The 20,267-nt window shown below is 44.4% G+C and overlaps 1 protein-coding gene across 1 annotated transcript in view; it reads right to left on the bottom strand.

Moving 5' to 3' along the window:
• The window catches only part of MGMT (O-6-methylguanine-DNA methyltransferase), a 139,060-nt gene extending 120,695 nt beyond the window's left edge, over positions 1-18,365 (bottom strand). The window contains exons 1-2 of the mRNA XM_036385937.2: positions 18,290-18,365; positions 9,950-9,993 (exon numbers count right to left, since the gene is read on the bottom strand). Coding sequence (XP_036241830.1) covers positions 9,950-9,973 — 24 coding nt within the window. The 5' untranslated portion in view covers positions 9,974-9,993; positions 18,290-18,365. The remainder of the gene's footprint in view (positions 1-9,949; positions 9,994-18,289) is intronic.
• Positions 18,366-20,267: the final 1,902 nt, after the last annotated feature.

Genomic DNA, 20,267 nt, shown 5'->3' with positions numbered 1-20,267 from the left:
ATGTTTGGTGGCATCACAAACAAACTCCTTTCCAACCAACTTTTTCCATGTTCCTTCCCCTCCTGGAGGACACAGGAGAACTTCTTTGGAGCAGCATCTCATTGCAGAAGTCGGCAAACGAGCAGTAAAATTTACATATGTGGCAAGCCAGCACACATTCTTCATGTTTATTGGTGTGACAGCCCTGAACCAGATGCACTGAACCTCACACCATGTGCTCCAGGACATTTCCATCAGAACAAAACCAGGACGCAGGGAGCAGCAGAGAACTATCAATAACCCTCTGAGCTCTCTCCAAGTTGAACTAAGCTTTATGGATGAAGCCCTGAGTGACTGCAAGCCCTATTTGCAGCCTTGTTTATCATATTCATCAGGCAGCAATATTCAGAAGGTTTATTTCTGTAAAAGAACGAGGCTGCAGGACATCAATCCACATCCATACGCAATTGGGTTGGGATGCTCCAGGATGAAGGTCACTGACAGATGTACAATGCACACTCCTCTGTCCAGACACTATTTTTGTTATTTAGGCTGGACAGGAGGAGAAGTTTCCTCCCAGAAAGGGTTGTCAGGCACTGGAACAGGCTGACAGGGGAAGTGCTGGAGTCACCATCCCTGAGTGCTCCAAAACAACGAGGATGTGGCACCTCAGGGGTTTAGGGGTGCTGGTGCTCGCTGGACACTTCCCCTGGATCCCTGGAATGCCCAAGGCCAGGCTGGACATTGGGGCTGGAGCACCTGGGACAGGGGAAGGTGTCCCTGCCATGGCAGGGGTGGCACTGGGTGGGATTTAAAGTCCCTTTCCAACCCAAACCATTCCATGATTTATGAAAAATTGGAAGAAATCTGATCAGCTCCTGCATTGTCTCCACCTTCATTCTGCCCTTCCACTGCAATATCGATAATTCTGTAACAAAATACCTCATATTTTTGATCTTAGGTAGGAAAAAATATGATTTTTAGACAGGAAACCTCTCCTGCCAACCTCTGGAGTTTTCCAAAACAAATCAAACCGTAGGAGCAACATTTGTAAGTTTACCTCACCAGACTGCTAAATACAGCAAACTGGAAGATTTCAATTTTATTTAAATTTGCATTAAGCAGCTTTCATACTACAGTAAATAATTCAAATATTTCCATGTTCTGTTGTTCCTAACACCCCCCAAAACTCCCCTGGACATTGGCCTGACATCTTAGAATTCAATTCATATCCATAATGATGAACAGAGAAATAGAAAAGGCAGAGAAATCTTTGAGAATCAACAAGGCTTAAAAAAAAAAATTAAATCTGCAGCAAATCATTTCCATACTCCATGTTGTCCCAGGAAACAATTTGTGTTTTCCAGAAAAGTCCAGAGAGCAAGCCCTGATTTTCCTTTCAGGATTATGGAGAACTGAATCCTTCCCATCAGAGCCCTATCTCTGATGGATCTCCCCTCCACAGGTTTTTCCATTTCCTTCACTCTGCTTTTACAATATAAACCCACCACACCAATATCAAAATATTAACAATAATCCCCTCTGCATCTGATTTAACAGGGGATTTCCATTAGGCTACAGCATGGAAGCCCTCACGAATTTTTTTCTTTTCCCCTCAAATATTTCTGAGAATCGAGGCAAAAATAACATATTCAGCTGGCAAATCGAATGTGTGGCCTCACACATCCTGCAATTGGATTTTTTCAAACCTGCATTAATCAGGGAGATGCCCCAGTTCCTCCAAGAAAGGGGTCTCTTGATCATTTTCAGATTAACCAAGTGTTAATTGAGCTACGTGTGATGGAAATGCAACCAACAGCAGGAAATTGCATTGCAATTCTTCCCCCCATTTCCCTCAGACCACAACATGGTCCCGTTTCCACCATTTCTAGCCAAGCCACTGCTGCACATTTGGAAATGCTGTTTAGTTCTTCACACTTCTGTGGAGCTGAAGAACCCACCCAGGTGCCTCAGGAGGTTTCCCACCCGACCTTTCTCCCATGCTGGGCTAGGAGGGAACCACACACTGCCCCCAAACACTCAAAATCACTGTCAGAGCACCCCAGATTGCACCAATCAGAGGAATTCTAACCCACAAAATCTGAACTTCTGCATGAATTAATGCAATAGAATCACTACCTGCAGGTGATTCCCTTGGAGGTGTTGATACCCACCCCAGCAGAGGTGTGACCAAGCACCACCATGTTCATTTACTTCCCATTCTCCACAAATTTATCCTAAAACCTCCATCACTTCCCATTCTCTACAAATTTATCCTAAAAATTCCATTGAAGTCCTGACATTTGCATCAACAAATGAGCTACAATTCACAAACACCCGCCCTAGAATATCAGGGACTCACCAATAAACAAACACCCAGACATTTGCTGAGTTTGAGGAGGATGATCAATAAATGCCAGGGAAGCTGCTCCTTCCTCCTAATTACAGGAAAAAAACACCAGGCCTGAACTCTTAGAGAGTCCTTCTTTTGAGCATCTCAAACCTGCTTGCTATTGACTCAAGTTTTGAATTAAAATTCAATCAAAGCTTCAAATATTGGATTTAAATTTAAGGGGAATACATCAGAGTTTGGCAATTTGCTTCTTCATTTCAGTCACCCTCTCCTGATGCAGTAAGTTTGCATCCTTCTCCTAACAAAATCCTTATCAAATCCCATCAGGCAAAGCAAAAATCCATCATAAAGCAATGTTTGCAAAATGGTTTAGTATCAAAAAGCCTCTGCCACCAGTGAGGCTGCCCATGCCAGTGGGCCACCCATCCAAGGATTTCACTGAATTACACTTCTCTCCACATCTCCTTAATAGTTTAAAACTTCCTGTATTTGTTTTACTGGGTTCTGCCTGTTTATTTGAAAGGAAACAATCCATTGTATGTAAAGAATATGGGAAAAGATATTAATAGTAAAAGTAATGTATTTCTGCACATATAGTGCAGGGTGGAGGGTGATTTTCCAACCTCATGGGCCTTGTTTTATAGGAAAAAGCCATTTTTTAGTGTTTCAAGGCAAAGAAAGATTTAAGGGCTGTGAATAGAAGACAGGATCCATGCAATCAGAACAATCTAAAAATCTACTCCTGTTAATATCTTGATTAATCATCTATATTTTCACCTTACAAAAGCTACTGTTCCAAGAGAACAAAGAGTTTATGTACTACAATAATTTTACAGCAGGGAAGCAAGAAGGAAAGAGTTTGCTGGGATTTTCACAATAAAAGTGAAATACATTGAAAGTTGAAGTGAAATATAGTGAAAGTTTAATATATTAGAATATTAGTATCACTTTGCTATACTAGAATAAAAGTTAGAGAAAATGAGAAACATTTAATTCTCAGTCTTTTTGCTTATTATGAAATGTCTGAATTCTTTCAAGCTAAAATACAAATTTTTCTAAAAGCCGCTTCCTCCTCTTGAAAAAAAAAGAGCCCTAAGATTTCCAACTAAATAGAATGGTGTGAACTCCAAAGAAATATGAAACTGTGGGTGCCCCACGATCCCTGGCAGTGGTCAAAGCCAGGTTGGATATCAGGGTTGGAGCAGCCTGGGACAGGGGAAGGTGTCCCTGCCATGGCAGGGGTGGAATTGGATAAGTTTTAAGGTCTTTTTCCAACCCCAACCATTCTGGAATTCTGTGATAAGGATGTTCTGATCCAAATACATCCTTGAGGGTTTGACACCTTAATCTAGACAGTTGAAAATGTGAGAAAGTTGTCCTGAAAGCTGGGAAGCTCCTTGTCCAAAACACAAGGGATGGCTGCTGCCCTCTGCAACCCACAGGGAGCTCTGACCAACACCCCTCATTATTTAATGGAAAAATAGTTTGTGAACCAGGTAATGCCCAATTCCAGTATCACTCCACTCACACTTCACTCACAGCATCCTCCAAAAATATGGAAAACTGTCAGTCCAAAGAAAGCCAAGTGCCTCACAGGTTTTAAATTAAGGCAAAAGCTAATTTTTGAGGAAAAGAAGATGTTGCTTAAACCCAAGAATAAAGTCTTGAAACAAAACAATCCTCTCGGTACCTAATCTGATGTAATTCTGTCAATACAACCTGCTAAAAAAACCCAACAACTTTTAAAATTACCTTTAATGTTCTAAAATACAAGTCATTTATATCCTGCAGCAGGTTCCTGTGGACTGAACAACCCTGACCTGGACACAAAGCACCTCTTCCCCCTCCGCAATCCCAGTCTCTGCTGGGTGTACTTCTCCTTCCTGCAGCATCCAAAACAAACTTTCAGCTTTCCAGCAAAAAGCACTGGAGATCCAGGTCCATGGAATTCTCTCCTGGCTACAGGAACAATAAACACCTCCCCAGCTGAGCCTCTCAAACAAGAGCTGCACTGAAACCCTGCAGTGCTCTCCTGGTGTCTCACTGCTTCTCTGAGTAAATCTAACCCTGGTTAAGCCAAACCTGTAACTTCAGAGGGTATGAAAACAAAACCTCCTCATTTCCTGGCGCGGGGAGGTTTGGAAAGGAAATGTCAGACAGACTGGAAGCAAATCCAGGGTTAGTTTGGGGTGATGCAATTTCTTTACCTTCCGAAGAACTAATCCCATAAAAATGTGAAGGTACAGAATCAAACTGCATATTCTGAACATATACAAATATACACTGGCATAAACACTCAAAATCAGTGCTCCTCTTTTCTTATCCAAAGGCCCACTTCACACAAGCCCCCAAAAACCAGGGGGATACGTGCTCACATGGAGCAACATTTGCTTTCCACGGCATTTCAAAAGTCTTCGAGGAGAGCAAACACGTAATTCTTTATTAAACAATCAAAGACAACAAAAGCAAGTTCCTGTTGTCCCATCGCATTATCCTACTAATCCTCTTTGGATGGCACCCAGAAGCCCCCGAAATGCCAAGCTGGGAAGTGCCTTTCCAAGCAGTGGTCGCCTCTGGCTCTTTGGCTGCGCCTTCAGTCGCTGCTTTGGCAGACGGGAGCAACGAGCAATTCCCAGCACTCAGGGCTGGCCCTGACTGCTTGGTTTTACTGGAAGGGCACTGCAATTGCAATAAACCCATTGCAACTCCCCTGGAAGGGGCAGGTGGGTTACAGCCCCTGCGCTCCACAATCAACAAGTGCAGTTTTCAACTCCATCTGCTGCTCACGCCAAGCTTGGACTGGAGCTGGTACTTGAACAGCAGACCCCAGCAGGCTGCTCAAACAGGAATTCTGCTGTATTGTTTCCTCCAGAACCTCTCCAAAAACAAGTAAACACATCCTGCATCTTTCTCCAGCTATTACTTATACAGGAAATTTAAATGGGCTGCAGGCACAGCGGCCACGTGGCACTCAAAGCATAGATACCATAATAAAGCACATATACATCAATCAGGATACTGATATCGTGTGATATCAATGGCACAAGGCAAAGAATAACATTTGATGATCTCTGAGGTGTTTTCCCACCCAAACAATTCTCTGCTTCTAATTACACACAGTACAGAAGTAGAATGACATTAAGTGTGGTGTTAATTTGGTTTAAAAGTTCCCGATCATGGTGGGGACACGGAGTTATTCAGGGCATCTCATCAAACTGGGGGCTGCCAAGAGATTTTATAATTAATTAAACTGCGTAAGAAATGGAGCCCCAAGGGGAGGGAAAGTGGACAGGATAGTGCCAGATATTCCTGGAATCATCAGATTATGGCAACAAGTGTGTGCACCGAGTTAGTACCTGCAAATCCCACCAGGAACCAGCCCAAAAGCCACGAATCCTGGTGTCACTTCCAAGGGGAAGGGAAGCACATTGTCCCTCTTGTCCTTCCAAGGACCTACAAAAGGGATTGAGTCCTCCAGCTCCTCATTTTTGAAGCTGGAAATCTTATGGCAGAAGATTCAGTTAGAAGCATTACAAAGCAATGCTATGTTTTGTTGAGTTGTTCAATATTTCAACATCCTCGGAGAGAATAGAACATTGATTTTTTATAATTGTAATATATATATTTAAAAATAATTAGGGAATTTGTTTCCAAACGATAAATAAATAAATGTACTAAAGAATCAAAAATCAAGAATCTTGTCTCTTAACAATCAGAGGGTCCCCCCAAAAAACCTATTTTGTTGTTACTGGGTTGAGTTTCAACAAGTCCCTTTCAACTCAGGATACTCCATGACTCCATGAAATCTCATGCAAAGGAAAAGTCATGGTGCAGTAATCCTAATTTTCCAGATGTGTCTAAGGTATTGGCTACATATCTAGTTATCTATATACAAGTACAATTCCCTCTGTGCTGTGCCCAGCTCTGGCCCCTTAGGACAAGAAGGGCATGGAGGTGCTGGAGCATGGCCAGGGCAGGGAACGGAGCTGGGAAGGGGCTGAAGAACTCCTGAGGGAGCTGGGAAAGGGCTGGAGAATCCCTGAGGAGCTGGGCAGGGGCTGCAGAATCCCTGAGGGAGCTGGGAAGGGGCTGCAGAATCCCTGAGGGAGCTGCGCAGGGGCTGCAGAATCCCTGAGGAGCTGGGCAGGGGCTGCAGAATCCCTGAGGGAGCCGGGCAGGGGCTGCAGAATCCCTGAGGGAGCTGGGCAGGGGCTGCAGAATCCCTGAGGGAGCTGGGCAGGGGCTGCAGAATCCCTGAGGGAGCTGGGCAGGGGCTGCAGAATCCCTGAGGAGCTGGGCAGGGGCTGCAGAATCCCTGAGGGAGCCGGGCAGGGGCTGCAGAATCCCTGAGGAGCTGGGCAGGGGCTGCAGAATCCCTGAGGGAGCTTGGCAGGGGCTCAGCCTGGAGCAAAGGAGGCTCAGGGGCCCTTGTGGCTCTGCACAGCTCCTGCCAGGAGGGCACAGCCGGGGGGGTCGGGCTCTGCTCCAGGGCACAGGGACAGGAGCAGAGGGAACGGCCTCAGGCTGGGCCAGGGCAGGCTCAGGGTGGGCACAGCAGGAATTTCCCCATGGAAAGGGGGCTCAGGAAGTGCCCAGGGAGGGTTGCAGTGCCCATCCCTGCAGGTGGCACCTGGGGGTGGCACTCAGAGCTGGGGACAGGGTGGGGATGGGCACAGCTGGGACTCCATGGGCTGTGAGGGCTTTTCCAGCCTCAGGGATTCTGGGATTTGAGGATCTACTCCTTGAAAACCATGGAGGGGCTTGCTGTAAGAGTGAGTTCACACTTTTCTGTAAGAGGCACACGGAAATACAAAATTCACTGCCCAAATCAGCACCTGACACAGTGAGCCTGGAGTGCTCGGCTCTTACAGGCTCAGCCTGATGTAAATACATGGCAACTACTCCAATACAAGGAAAACAGATGAAATTTTAATCAAATGAGCCTTGTATCAGGTTCAGGGGAACTGAAAATGGGCTAAAAAATGAAAAAAAAAAAAAAGAGCAGAAGAATGACTTTAATATTGGGTAACATTTCAAGTTTTTATCACGTAAATCCACAAAATTCCTGATCTGCTCCTGCTTGTCTTCTCTGCAGAGCTGGAGTCAGGACCAGCTAAATAAAAGATAATGCAACTAGGCATAACACAATAAAAGATATTACCTTCCCAATGCATTATTGCTGCCAATTATAAGAATCACTTCAACTTAATTTCAAAGGCACAATCACCCTCAACTGTAACAGTCTCTTTTTTAAATTTCAAACAGTATTACATTAAGGCAATAACTCACCTTCCAGCTATAATATCAGTCTCCCTTATTGCAAAAATACATTTCATAAATACTTCTCATCGACAAGTCAAGCTAATTCAGGTTAATTTTATTGTATTTTGGTGCTATCTCACATTTGTGTGCAATTACCTTTATCATTTTATTGCCATGCCAGAAAGTAATCAGAACAATTATTTGAAAAAGGAGGGGTATAAATTCTAAATCACACTTGCTGGCATTTTTGATAAAATAGCAGCTTTATCTCAGGAAGTGGCAGGGACATGGGATAAATCATGCATCAGTCAAGTGTAGCTGACCCCCAAGTGCATTGCACAATATCAGGAGTGCTTCAAAAGAAACTTTCCTATATAATCCATCATTCTTTATAATACCAAAATAGCTCTACCTGAAGAGTAGGAGCTGGAGAATAGTAACAAAATAAATCTAAGCAATATGAACAAAACCATTAATAGTGCTCCTTAAGCTGAAGGAGAGTCAGGAATCCGAGCTGTGTGTGAGGAAAGAATTTTGCTGAAATTTTTGAAGTGAGCAGAGCAGCAAAATGCGTATTAGGGATTCACTAAAAACACAAAATACAGGAAAATAAATACAGACAGATGAGGTATTGCAAAGATCTGTATAAAAATACAAGAGTATAGTCTTGGCACACACACATCTGGATTTTCCTACAGTTGTCCATCCCTGCTCGAGTCAGGACAAGGGTTTCACTATTAACAGAGCAAAGCATCAGGGTTAGTACAAGAATCCATTTACTAACTTCAAATTTAACTGCCAGGAATTCAGCGAGGAGCAGAATGACATTTAGAGTTTTCTAATGAAATACAGAAACTGCCACAGTGTCAGAAGAACCACAAGCCCCCACCCAAATTCCTAAACATGGATATATCCTGAGGTTTGGTCACCCAGAGCCCAGCCACCTTCCAGCCCAACCCAAACTCAAAACTCATCTCTGGTCACTGCAACAGAGTCAGGGATGGAGTGGGAGGCACAGGCAGTGATTATGGAAAATTCCCACGTCTGCCTGCTTCCCCAAAGCATTTTTCAGCAGCCTCCTTAAAAACTGTTCAGCACATTGCACGGGTGATAATTGATTCCTGCAAATCCATGGCCAGGCACACGCTGGGTGTCACCCCAATGTGGGGCTGTGCAAACTGATCACACACTGAAAACAGCCCGAAAATCACCAATTACATCAGGACATCAATATTTAATATGCATCCAGAGCACAGGGAAGTGTCTGCACAGTCCCCACAGCGGAGCTGGAGTGTTTTACCTCAAACCTTCTGTCTTCCCACATATCAAAAGGGGAAAACTCCCCGAACAGCTCAAGCTGCACCTTTCAACTCCACGTGAGAGAGGGGGAAATGAAAAGGTTAGATAATAAATTATTAGTTTCGTGTCACTTGCCAGCTATATCACACCTAGCCTGCAATGAGAAGGAGCCAGGGATTCTCCCTCCCTCTGCTAAAAGGTGTTTGCAACTGGAAGATGCATAAATGTGACTAAAGAGATGATGGTTCAAAAGAAAAAAGTGAAGCAATAATTTATTTACCTGGATTTCTTCCTTAACCATTCTGTTTTAAAAAACAAAACCAATTTGCTCTTGTAGAAAAGAGGTAAACAACACAAACCAGCAAAATGCTCCCTCCTAAGCCACATGACATTATGTAAAGCAGATTAAAACCACAAGAGATGCCACTATTCAGACACTTAGAGCAGTGACAGAAGTTGCCAACAGGAATAGTTAGAAATGCAGGTGTGATTGTACCAGAAGTGTTTTCCTAGAGGAACACCACTAATGTTACAAAAATAGGTATTCCACACAACAAAAAAAGAGTATTTGTGTCTTCAAAGTTCATTTCAACTATTTCAGGGAGACAGCTATAGACTAACAATGTGTTGATGCCCTTCTCTCAGCAGAGTAAATTGCCTGAATATTTGGATAAACATCCATGTTTCTTATTTTGCTACAATGTCACTGACCTACACTTACATCACTGAAGCATCAAGCCTCAAAATTAAGCCTGTTTTCCAGGGAGGTGTTTATTATTAGGGAATGGAAACAGCAACAAAACGGAGAGAGCAGCTCTGTCCTGTTATTTATGCTCTGTGGCAGATGGATACGTGCTGGGGAAAGGTCCACTGATGCCTGTTACCAACCATGACAGAGCTACAGAGATTTACAATGCAGCATCAATCTTGTCAACTGGATTCCTAATCCTGACTGCTGGGCGCTGGGGAAAAAACAAACTATGTTACGTGAACTCTTTTGTAATGCTGGACTTCCAGTGGCCACCTCCCTGCAAAGGCACTGCACTGGAAACTTACTTTGGGAACCATCCTTGATGCCATCCTGGAGGAAAAGGCTCCACCTGCAAGGAAAAAAAAAAATAAAATAATCCCCAGTTAGATTGTTAAATCTGAATTCCACAGGGAGAACTCAATATCCAGAATATCCACCTCTGCATCAGTTTTTAAACGAGCTCCAAGTTTCAGTACACAGAATTTCCAGAGGGACTTTGGTTTTTTTCACAAACAACATGGAATTTTAATGTTAAGTCACCCACTCATCATGAGTCAAACAAAAAAAAATCAACAGATGGCACATTGAAGAGTTCTTCCACAACAAGCACTGCACAACTCTGATATCTGGAATAAGAATGCCTCCAAAGATAAAAGTATTAATTGAATAATTTTTTACAGGCTGTCATGTACTTCTAAGTGACTGAGTAAAATGAAGAGCCTGTTGTGATTTAGGAAATGCCACATTTTAAGGCATGAAAGTGATTTTAAAACAAGTGATTGTGATATAGTCTGGGTTTAAAAGCACAGATTTCATGCCACTGAGTACCTAAAACATTTTAACTTCAATTATTATAATTCTAGCCTTTAACATTATTTATATAATTAAAAACCACAACTGGTTCCCTTTTGCTCTCCCCTTGGAAATAAAGTATATTTCCTATTCCTTTGGCATTTAGCTCCCCCCTCTATGTTCTTCTTTAGTGCCACTCTGCTAATATCACTCTGTCTTTGAAAGATGTGGTACAAACACTGTATTTTTTAAAACCAAGGAGATTATGTGCCAAAGCTCAGCCTCACAATCCTGACTCACAGCCAGCCTCGATGGGAACTGCTCCATTGAAATCAGGGAATCACCACTCCATGGGCAGGGATAACTGTAGCCACTTCAGGAATGATAAATCTCTTAAAAATGAAATTATATGAACATGCCAGGCTTTCCAAAACCTCTCCTTGAAGTCCAAGGCACTGACAGAACACATGGCCACTTCCCAGCCACTTAAAACCAAACAGCAACATTTAATCCTAATATTGCATCTTACTTAAGTGTTTAAAATTAGGATGAATAATTAGTATTTTAACTATATAACAAGGCAGGCATTGCAAAGAGAACTCGCTGCATTTTTAAATGCAGGTCAGGCAGATGAGCAATCTAATAGAACTACTTAAAATATCTGTGATAGAGCTAAAAATAAAATAGCAATTTACTTCTATCATCAGTTCAGAGCTGGGTATTTCAAAGCACCCAGCAACACTCAGGTTTTTTAGATCTTCCCGAAGGGTAAAGCTGAAAAATCTTTGCCTCAACAGATTTATCCAGAAGCTCATTTCAAACCCTGGTTGAGCTCCATCTGCTCACCCAACAAGGCTTTCCTTGGGTGACCAGAGCTTGGGTAAAACCAGTCATCTCCAAACCATGGAGGTTGGAAGATTTCTGAAAGCCAGACTGGGGGAAACCATACAGAAAAAAACCCTTGAAAAGTCCAAACCATCCCTCCAAAATGGACCTCAGCCTTGCAAAGACTGTCTTGATGGAGGAGGTCAGTACTTCACGTGGAGCTGAAGGGCTCTCCTGAGGGTGGCTTTGAAGGCAAGAAGCCAAAACCTCTTTGGAGCAACACAAATTGATCAGATTCAGTGACACCACCAAAAGCCAAAACCTCTTTGGAGCAACACAAATTGATCAGATTCAGTGACACCACCAAAAGCCAAAACCTCTTTGGAGAACACACATTGATCAGATTCAGTGATACCACCAAAACCTCTTTGGAGAACACACATTGATCAATTCAGTGACACCACCAAAACCTCTTTGGAGCAACACAAATTGATCAATTCAGTGATACCACCAAAAGCCAAAACCTCTTTGGAGAACACACATTAATCAATTCAGTGACACCACCAAAACCTCTTTGGAGCAACACACATTGATCAATTCAGTGACACCACCAAAACCTCTTTGGAGCAACACACATTGATCAATTCAGTGACACCACTTCCATGGAGTGGAAACTGAGACACCAGAACCAAACCTCGAAAAACTGAAACCTTCATGCCAGCAATGGCTTCACCAAAAATGGAAAATTCCCTCCTATATTCGCAGAGTGGATAAACTGCAGGGATTGACCAGCAGCATGGGAAAAATAAATGACAATCCTCACTAGCTCAGAGCTGCCAACAAGGACCAGTGATATCCATCTCCATCCCTCCTGCCTCAGCTTCCCCTGGCCATTCCAGCAAGATGCTCCCAAGCTGCCCACAAGCTCTGCTGCCATCCAGGAGCTGTGCTGAGGGAGCAGGATGCTCCCAGGACACCTGGAGATACACAAACACCTGCAGGTACTCAACAGTCCAGGAAGCAAACACATCACAGTGAGCATCCCAAACCTCTGGATGCGTCAACAGGCCAAAAAGGTGAAGAAAAGTCAGAGGTGACATCAAAAACAGCTCCCTGAAGGGCAGGAAATTCTTCAGCCATGTTTTGCTGATGATCTAGAACAGAAGTCCTTGAGCTTTGAGATACTTCCCTGCTTTTTTTTCCCCCAGGACTGCAGCCTGACGAGTACATGTGATGGCAGTAAGAACTTGTATTAATAAAAAGTATTTTTTCTCAGTTCATCAACTTTTAAACACTAAAGAAAGATTCTCCTTGAAGGATAAGTCCTCGGGACCCTCAACAGAACACTCTGGTTCAGCAGTAAAATTAAAAACCAGCCATTACACCAAGTGACTATACGAACAAAATTCCGTATGAAAACATTTAAAGTACATTAGATTTTTGGTCAAGATGAAAGCCTGAGAAAGAAAAAAAAAATCCAGCAATCTATTCTAATTGGGTTCCCATGGTAACTGTACAATTGGGTTTTTCAGTATAACATCCCAAAGGCCCAATGCACACTTGTAAAATATACTTCAAACAGCCGGAATTGTTTTTACATTACAGCACTCCCAGGAAGATCAATTACTATACATCCCCACCCTAACTATTAGTGGCAGGAGATGTTAACACTATTGGCCATATTAACATAAGTCATGTAAAAAACCCCACATATCACCATCATTATATAAAACTAATTACACACTTCAGATTCATCAAACACGTTCCGAGTAATAAACCAATACCAGTCTTGTCACCAGATCATGTTTACTGAATGCAAGAAATCAACCCCAAATATATGCCAAAGCATTTTTGCTTCTCATATTGATCCCAAGGATAAACAGAATCAATCATTAATAATTACATTATAAGATGACCCAGAGGGTTAATCATATTCTTAGAAAGTCTCGCTGAGGAATCAAATATAATGGCACAAAAAGGCAACTGAAATGCATTTAAATCCAGGGCCAGCTGCATTAACAATAATATAAAATAAAGTACATTAAACTGGTGCAATCAGTGAAAATAGTATTATTGGTATGTTAAGAAAAAAATAAAACAAAACAAGCATTTTTTACTTCCCTGTGAGGGTGGGCAGGCCCTGGCACAGGGTGCCCAGCCTGGATCCCTGGCAGTGCCCAAGGCCAGGCTGGACACCGGGGCTGGGAGCACCTGGGACAGTGGAACTATCTGTTCCTGGGTGTGGGAACTGATGTTCTTTAAGGTCCCTTCCAACCCAAACCATTCAGGGATTTCATAATTTATTTTAAAAGTTTGTTCCAGCTGAAGCACTTTGCCTTGCTGAACCCCAATTTTACCTTCCTAAAGCACAACCCTGGCCACAGAGCCAGATCTTACTTCCATCCCACTGCCTAAACCTCCAAGTTAAAAGGGAATTATGATCCAGGCCCACTAAGCTGGATTCAAATCCAATTAATTCCTCTGTATTTCAGGAAAAGAAAAAAAAAAAACAACAACAAAACCAAAACAAAAACCCCCAAACCAACTGTGGCCAGCTTGAGTAAACCCCATCAACCATAAATCTTCGTATTTTATGGAGTCAGCCAAGAACCAGAGGTATTTCTGGTGTCAACAGGAGACTGTGCAAGGGATTTCCCTTTTCCCACACCCTTCCCACTGCACCTCTGCCCACCCTTAAATCCAGCAGGGCCCAGTGCAGGGAATGTGAATTGTGGGAATTGTTTCTGCAGGACATGGGTGACAGCAGAGTTGTCCTGTCCCCACCACCAGCCCAGGCTGCCAAAGCAGGCTCGTGCTGCCCGTGTACTGCCACATGCTGAACACTCATCTGCTGGTTTTATGATGTGAAACAGAAAAATTAATCTTTTAACAGGGCCTTAAGTATACTTTAGGTGTTTATTAAAAAGTGTAACTAATTAACAGACCTTCTGCACACTTGAATGTACAAACAAGCTGAGATAAGAGCATTGTTTGCCTTGTGCTGACTGATCTAAAGCACTCAGATAATTTCAGTATTCTTGATGATGATTATGCAGCAGCAGCACCGACAAGACAGCACTAATTCTTGCTATCTGCTAATGCAGGGTTACCTGGAGGGACCTAAATCTGCACGTGGAGCACAGAGATGGCAGCATTCACACAACAAAACACTCTTGACTCCACTGGGCTCTGCTAATATATATATATATTAAAATACTGATTGCCTTGGTCTGCACAAAAAGGTGGCATTTGTATAAAAGTTAAAAGCTAAAATGCATCCATCAGGTCAAAACTCAAATTATTATTTACTCCCTGCTGCCAAGCTGCTCAAGACTCCAGGCCATTGATCAGTGCTGCTATTTTAATATTTAACTCCTATTTCACTCAAAAAGCAGAGAAGTCAGAACCTTTGTTTTAATGAACTCCCCTCTTCTTCTTTGCAATTAAAGGTGATTTGCTCAGGTATGGTTAATAACCTTCAGACTCTCTGCTGCATGAGGGAGAATTTCAGCTGTCCAAATTTTACAAGTGACTTGAAAAGATATCTGAAACTATCTGTATCATTTCATTTGGCCCAGAATAACCTGATACTCCTGACAGCCACCAGGACATGGTAATTTAGGTGTGCAGATATAAAATAGTAAATAAGGAAACAATTTGAAAAAGGACTAGCAAGAAGCATCAAAATAGTAACATATTCCAAATAACTTTTGCAATTACTCAACTTCATTAAAATCCAAACCCACACAAGCTTTATTGGCATTCAATACATTTTAAGCAGTTGCCTGGACCATAAGCAGCTCAGTTTTAAAACTGCATTTTGCATTTATGAAGAATACTTCAGCACAGGTTTGGTTTTATAGTTTGGTTGCTCCTCCAGCTGTGTGTTAAACTTCATGCTGGCCCAAGCACACCTGTGCTGGATGATATGTCAGAAATGCTAAATTCAACAGGGGTTTTTTCTTCCATTAGGAAGATTTTACCCATTATACCTTCAGATAAATCAGCACAATTACTGGTCAGTAACATTCCCAGCTAGCAGCAGAGGGAGGGAATTCAGGTCTGGAATTCTGCTGTAATGACACTGAGCCTTTCACTTTTTAATTACAGCATTAATGAAGTTAAAGCTCCCAAGCCTACCCCAAACACATTCTGCAACCTGTCACTACCTAAAAGATTCCAAACCTCCCAAAATTAAAACTTCACCCTCCATATTCCCATCAGTTACATTCTCCTCACCAGTCCAGTTATCTTATGAACACTGGGTGAACGAGAGAATTGCACAATCCGTCAATAAAATAAACGTATTTTCAACTCCTGTCCAGATGACTCAAGTTGTCAGTAAAAACTGCCACCAGCGCTGTGCTTGCAGAAAAATGTCCATAAATGCATTATTGCGACTGGCAGATCGATGTCCATAATAAAAACAAATAGAGTTAACAAGTGCTGGCTCCTCGAGTTATGCCACGGCTGGGATGTGGATCCAGCCTCCCTGACAACTGCTGGGAATGGGCAGTGCCAGCTCCACAGGCAGGGAGCACCGTGCTGCAGGAAATGTCAGAGGGACCTGCAGTGCCTGCAGGATGGATTTAGGAGCTCCATGTGCTCAGAATGTGACACGGGAACAGAGCTCCTGCTCAAATTGCTGAACCCCTGCTCCATCATCACACTGGGAAGGAATTGTTCCTTGGCACAGGGTGCCCAGAGCAGCTGGGGCTGCCCCTGGATCCCTGGCAGTGCCCAAGGCCAGGCTGGACACTGGGGCTGGGAGCACCTGGGACAGTGGGAGGTGTCCCTGCCATGGCTGGGGTGGAATGGATGGGATTTGAGGTCCCTTCCCACCCAAACCAGGCTGGAATTCTGAGATGGGATTTAAGGTCTCTGGGTGGCACTGGATGGGCTTTAAGGTCACTTCCCACCCAAACCATTCTCTGATATTTTTCTGTGAACTATGAAATAACAACTGACCAGCAGAAAGGTTTTTCCTTTCAGAAATTAAGTGTAATTTAGGTCAGCTGTGTCCCAGGCAGAACAGCTGAGTGGGCTGGAGGCTGCTGTCTAATTTTGACACCCCAACATAGCTGGACCCACAGTTTGTTCCCATGAAGCTCTTCCAGCACCAACACCTGAACAACCACCCTGCAGCCCCACAGGTGAGGCTGACACCTGGTAAGGAAATTACACACTGCCAGAGCAGCCAGCACCCTGAGGGTTAATTCACAAGCATCAGCTGCTCTCAGTCCTCCAAGACCCTTACTGTATAAGAAAAAAAAGCCCACTACAAAACCTGCCATCCATGTCTTTGACATGTCCTCCTTTGGATTTTTGGCACTACTGCTCCTTCTGGGTGTTTCCCCTGTCCCCAGTGAGTTTAACCAGAGCTGCTCAGGTGCAGCTTTTCCACCTCACCCACACTTCCCATAACAAACATCCTGCTTTTCCTGCACAAGTCCTTAACTCAGCCATTCAGGGCAACCCCAGGAGCCCTCCCAAGGGGCAGCAGCTTCTCCTCCAGGCCCTGATCCCCTCAGTGATGCCATGAGCTGATCCTCTGCATAGGTGAAGCATTAAACAGTGGTGACAAGGTAATTACTGAGTTATCAAGAGGTAAAGCAGCCACAGTAACACAAGCTAGTCTCTAACTACAACAGTCTCCTATAGAGCTTCTGCTCTCTTGATGCAATAATTGGTGTAATGAACACAGGCCAGAATGCAGATAGGAATTGCTAAAGCCACCTCACAAGCTCACGCTGCCACATCTTTTTCCTGCTGAAACCTGAAGATTTTGGTGGAACCGTCCGTATTCAGAACATTTCTGTTTGAAAACCAAGCAAAAAAACCTTTTACTACAAAAAGATCATGTCACAGACTGACAACATTCACAAGAAAATTATGTTTTTAGACATTAAAGGGGTGGGTTTTGCTCCAGAAAGAATAAGCCCACATCCCCAACTTTAGTTGCCAGTGCGTAAGGGAGACATGCAGTGCTTGGAGGCCAAAACCTTCAGCAGGTTTACAAGGGACCTCTGTCATCCCAACAGACTCCTCCAGATGATGAGCCTTGTGCAGGGAGAGCACAAGCCTGGACCCAAAAGGCAGCTGAGAAATGACTGTCACAGCACCTGTGTAATACCCCACTCCATAAAACTGAGATTTTTCAAAGTGCAACACTGCAGAGACTGCACCTCACCATTCCATAAGAGCTCCACTCCACAAAAATAAGATACACATCACCACAAATATGGTTTATTTGGGAGGGGCAAATAAATCAGATAGTTCTTTACATTTACCGTGCTTTAAAAGCTGCATACAGTCACATTATTGTAATTACTTTAAAACACCTGCAGAGGTTGGCTTTTATATCAATGCTGAAGGGATATTTTTAGTCTAACATTAATTCCTTATTATTAGAGTGGGTCTAACTCTTCTTCTTATTATTTCTTATATTAGAGAGGGTCAGGCTGGGAGGGACCATAGCAGCTCACACGGTCCCATCAGCGCATCCCCGAGCACATGGCACAGCACGGCGCTCAGACACTTCTGGAACATTCCCAGCGAGGGAAACTCTAAAAGCACCCTGGGCAGGCTTTTGGGCCATTATTTAGGTGCAGTTTACCCTCTCGGAGCCCATCCAGCAGCACTGCCGCCCGCCCACCCCATCCCCACCGTGCCTGGGGCACAGGACGCGCCCGGGGATGCTCCGGGGAGGGAACCGGCCCTTCCCGGAGCGATTATTTGGGAGATTCACGGAAACCCGCCATGACCCCGAGCTGCTGTCATCCATCCCCCCTTCCCCAGCAGTGTTCCAAGGACAACCAGCAGGTTTTCAGAGGCCGGGCTCCCCCGCAGCCCCAGCCCCGGCGGGTTTGCGCTGCGCCGGCTCTGCGGGCTCCGGGGGCCGAGCATCCCCCGCTCACCCCGCCCGCCTGCCTGCCCACCCTGCGGGCCGGCCCCTGCCTCTCCCTGTCAGTCCTGGAGCTCTGGGACTGTCCCTGGTGTCCCCGGCAGCCGCAGAGCTCCCCGCGCACCTGCCCGCACCCGGAGATGGCCGCGGCCGCTCCGCACAGGCCGCGCTGCCGGGGCGGGGCCGGGGCCGCCCGGAAGCCGCAGCCGGGCGGGGGAAGGGGAAGAGGCAGAGCCGGGGAGTTCCAGGTGGCTCCGGGAGGGAGCCGGGAGGGAGCCGGGAGGAGCCTGGGCCCTGCTCCCCGCGGCTGGGGCCCTGGCCGGGCGGGAGCGCTGCGGCCGGTGCGGCCCGGCTGGGGCTGCGGGCCGGGCCGCACGCGTGGGAAGAACTCGGAGTTCTGTAAAAATCCACCCAAAACAGCGATCTGTGCGCGCTGACACGGCTGGGGGGGCCTCATCTGGAGAAGAAAAGGCTCCAGGGAGAGCTCAGAGCCCCTTGCAGGGCTTAAAGGGCTCCACGGGATGCTCCGGGGAGAGCATCTCGGAGAGCTGGGCTTGGGATAAGGAATGGAGGCACAGGGCACAGGGAATGGCTTTACACTGAAAGTGGGTGTATTTAGATGGGAAGTTGGGGAAGAAATTATTCCATGTGAAGATGCTGAGGCCCTGGCCCTGGATCCCTGGCAGTGCCCAAGGCCAGGTTGGACATTGGGGCTGGGAGCACCTGGGACAGGGGAAGGTGTCCCTGCCATGGCAGCGGTGGGAATGGGTGGGATTTAAGATCTTTTCCAACCCAAATCAGACTGAAATTCTGGGATTTGCAAAGTTACGGGTGAGGTGGGGACAGAGAGTTAACAGCCGAGTTTAGGAGAAGCATTTGATAAATACAATTCCTAAAAGGAGACGTGGAGGAGATAAAAAGTGGAATGCCAGAAGAAAGTGAACTTGCAGCGAGGTTTATTTGAAGTAATAAAACTCAAAAGTACAGGATGCAAAATGCCAGTAGAGTTTGCAGCAAGAAACCACTAATTTTCAAGCTGGAGAATCAGAGTCTGAATCTGAGTTGCGTCAGCAAGAATTTTATGATTTTCTCTATATGATTCAGAAACTGTCACAAAATGAAGGAATCCACTTGGGAAGGATCAGAACAATTTTTTCATAGGGAAAATTTGTAAATGAAAACAGAACTAGCAACATTGAGGTAGTGCCTGTGTGTTAAATCTGATTCAAAAAGAAATAGAAAATAAATGTAAAATATGGTCCAAAGTGCAGAAGTTTCCCCAATACAATTGAAAGTAGTTGTACTGGAGCAACTGGCATTTACTGATGAGAAAATGAAGCTTTTCCCTATTTCTAATGAAGCTTGGATTAATGGTCAATTAAAAGGTGCTGCTACTGCATGTCCATACAAAGGCAGTGGCTTATGGGAGGTTGATCCTCTCTCTAAATAAAAAAATCAATCTCTGTACTGGATGGGATACCCTAGAAACAGTTACTCTAAACTGGCTGGAATATTCTCTGTGTCCTGATATCCTTGTCAGAAAAGTAGCCAGTTCCTGGAACTTTATTATAAGTGGAAACCTCCCCAAAATACATATTAATCTTCTCTGCCTCCTCTCCCAAGGTGATCTCCTTATTGCCTGGAGCATGAAAATTGATTATCTTTAATATGATTTTAGTTTGCATTATAACAGGCTTGAATAGGGAATGTAAAATATCCGGATTTCCTTAAACCCTACCATCTTGGGCTTTGGCAGTGGATCCAAAGTTGTGTGTTTGCACTATAAAGGAAAGTTTCTCTGTGCTCTTTCAAACTTTGCTGCATTGGAATTTGATGAAGTGTCACATATTCCTGTTTATAAATGAGGTGCAAAAGGTGCTTCTGACCAGTGTTCACTCTGCCCCCAGAATTATGAAAATCTTATTCAAATCTCTGACCCTTCTGCCGGCCAAGTTCAGTTCTTTGTCACTTCAAGTATCATTTCAAGCACTGAACTCTTGGATTTCCAGCCCTTTAACAATGAGGGACTGTGCCTCGTTAGATGTGTCTAATTTTCTGCCTAGAAGAATTCCAGCATTCAGTGACACATCCAGTCTAGTTCA

This window comes from Molothrus ater, chromosome 8 (genome assembly GCF_012460135.2).
Source record: "Molothrus ater isolate BHLD 08-10-18 breed brown headed cowbird chromosome 8, BPBGC_Mater_1.1, whole genome shotgun sequence".
NCBI lineage: Eukaryota > Metazoa > Chordata > Aves > Passeriformes > Icteridae > Molothrus > Molothrus ater.
This window is presented reverse-complemented; position numbering and strand designations above follow the sequence as displayed.